General features: G+C 70.7%; 1 protein-coding gene across 1 annotated transcript; it reads right to left on the bottom strand.

The window, feature by feature from the left end:
- Window positions 1-490: 490 nt before the first annotated feature.
- ACTRT2 (actin related protein T2) lies at window positions 491-2023 on the bottom strand. The gene has a single exon (XM_070077088.2). The coding sequence runs from the start codon at window positions 1886-1888 to the stop codon at window positions 755-757; it is 1134 nt and encodes a 377-aa protein (XP_069933189.1). The 5' UTR covers window positions 1889-2023; the 3' UTR covers window positions 491-754.
- Window positions 2024-2279: the final 256 nt, after the last annotated feature.

The following is a 2279-nucleotide window of genomic DNA, read 5'->3' on the forward strand; positions in this document are numbered from 1 at the left end:
CCCATCCCTCATCCCTCCACCCTCCTCCCACCTCCCTCTGCCCTCCCCCCTCCCCCTTCCCCCCTCTTCCCTCCGCCCTCCACCCTCTGCCCTCCGTCCTCTGCCCTCCTCCCTCTGCCCTCCATCCCACGCCCCCTCCCTCCTCCCTCCTCCCTCCTCCCTCTGCCCTCCCCCCTCCGCCTTCCTCCCTCCATCCTCCATCCTCCTCCCTCCTCCCTCCTCCCTCTCCCCTCCCCCCTCCCCCTCCTCCCTCTGCCCTCCTCCCTCCTCCCTCTGCCCTCCTCCTTCCGCTCTCCACCCTCCGCCCTCTACCCTCCACCCTCCTCCCTCCTCCCTCCTCCCTCCGCCCTCCGCCCTCCGTCCTCTGCCCTCCACCCCACGCCCCCTGCAGATTCGGCCCCGAGCCGCGGCCTCCTTAGCGCCCACCTGGCAGGTAAGGACTTGTGGAGCCCTCGGAGCCAAGCCGGCCCCGCCCTCCCACTGAGGCTTCCAGAACCATCTAAGACCCTTGTTTAAAGGGGGAACTCCAGGGCCCTGCTGACTCCAGGCCCTGGCCCAGGGGCTACCCGCGGGGTGGGGAGGGGGCCTGGACAGAGCGGGCTCGCGGAGACCCGCCCCTGGGCTAGCATCGCGCCCGCCCGTCCGTCCGCGGCCAGGAGAGGAGCTGCGCCGACCCAGGGAACACTCCGTGGCTCCGTCTTTTATTGCGAGTCCCGCAGACGGCGCCGCCGGCCCCCCGGCCCCCGCGGCGGCCTCAGAAGCATCGGCGCTGGATCACGGACGTCCCGAACTCCTTGAAGTCGGCGGCCGTGACCCACATCTGCCTGAAGCTGCTCAGCGAGGTGACGACGGAGGCGCCGATCCACGTGGAGAACCAGCGGTCGGGCGGCGCCGTGATCTTGATGGCCGTGCCCTTGGAGGCCAGCGGCTCCAGCTCCCGCAGCAGCCGGTCGTCCAGGCCCTGGAACCGCGTGCTGCCCCCCGACAGCACGATCTCCCCGAAGAGCGCCTTCTGGATGTCGGCGTCGCACTTGGTGATGCTGCCCGACACCATCTTGGACAGCCCCGGGCTCTGCACGCCCAGCTGCTCGGGGGCGAACAGGGCCTCGGGCGCCTGGTGCAGCTGGTCCCCCACGCAGACGACGTTGCCGTCGGGCAGCCTGTACTCGCGCAGCACCTCCTCCGGCCGGCGCGCCAGCTCCTTGTCCGGCTCCAGGGCCACGTAGCACAGCTTCTCCTTGATGTCGTCCACCAGGCCCTTGTCCAGCAGGCACGGGAAGATGCGCCCGCTGGCCAGCAGCAGCCGGGTGAGCAGCTCCGTGATGTCCCTGCCGGCCACGTAGAGCTTGCTGACGGCGTGCGGCAGGGAGTAGCCCTCGAAGATGGGGACGGTGCAGGTGACGCCGTCCCCGCTGTCCACCACCAGGCCCGTGACGCAGGCCGAGGCGTACAGCGCCAGCACGGCCTGGTCGGACAGGTAGAAGGCGGGCACGCCGAAGCCCTCGAACATGACCTCGGCCATCTTCTCGCGGTTCTCCCTGGGGTTCAGGGAGGGCTCGGTCATGAGCACGGGCCGGTCACTGGGCTTCACGCCCAGCTCCCACTCGAACAGGTGCTTCCAGAGCCGCTCCATGTCGTCCCAGCCCACCACCAGGCCCCGCTCGATGGGGTGGCGCAGGTGCAGGACGTCACACTTGTACAGCGCCTCCTCCCCGACGAAGTACTGCTTCTGGCTGGCCCCCGACGAGGGCATCTGGAACTTGGGGTGCCCCACCACGGAGCTGATGATGTGGCGGGGCCCGATCTCCCCCGACAGCCCAGCCTTGCACAGCCCCGAGCCGTTGTCGAAGATCACGGCCGGGGACTCGAGTGTGTGCGGGTCGAACATGCTTGCAGCATTCTCCTCCGAGCGCCGTCCCGGGAAGACTCGGGCCACTCGGCCGCCTGCGCCGCGGGCTGCGTGCGTCCGGTGTGCGGTGCGTCCCAGCAGGGCTAGCAGACCGCGCGTGGAGCCCGCGAGCCCTCCATCTCCCACCACAGCCGCCGTCTGCCCCGCTGGCCGCCGCCCGGGGACTTTTCAGGGTGGCCGCTGCTGAGGTCACAGTCCCAGCCTAGGCAACGATTGTGCCCCGGGCAGAGGCCCTGGGCGGGGGTGGGGCGGGGCTGCCAGCCCCCAGTGGGACTCCAAGCTGGGGTTGGCACTGGGCGGGGGGCGCCCCCAGGGTCAGCTTCTGCGGCCTTGGCACCAGCACAGCCAAGCACGCGACTCCTGGCGAAGG

This window comes from Oryctolagus cuniculus, chromosome 7 (assembly GCF_051225735.1).
Source record: "Oryctolagus cuniculus isolate XC-2025 breed Fujian yellow rabbit chromosome 7, ASM5122573v1, whole genome shotgun sequence".
Classification (NCBI taxonomy): Eukaryota; Metazoa; Chordata; class Mammalia; order Lagomorpha; family Leporidae; genus Oryctolagus; species Oryctolagus cuniculus.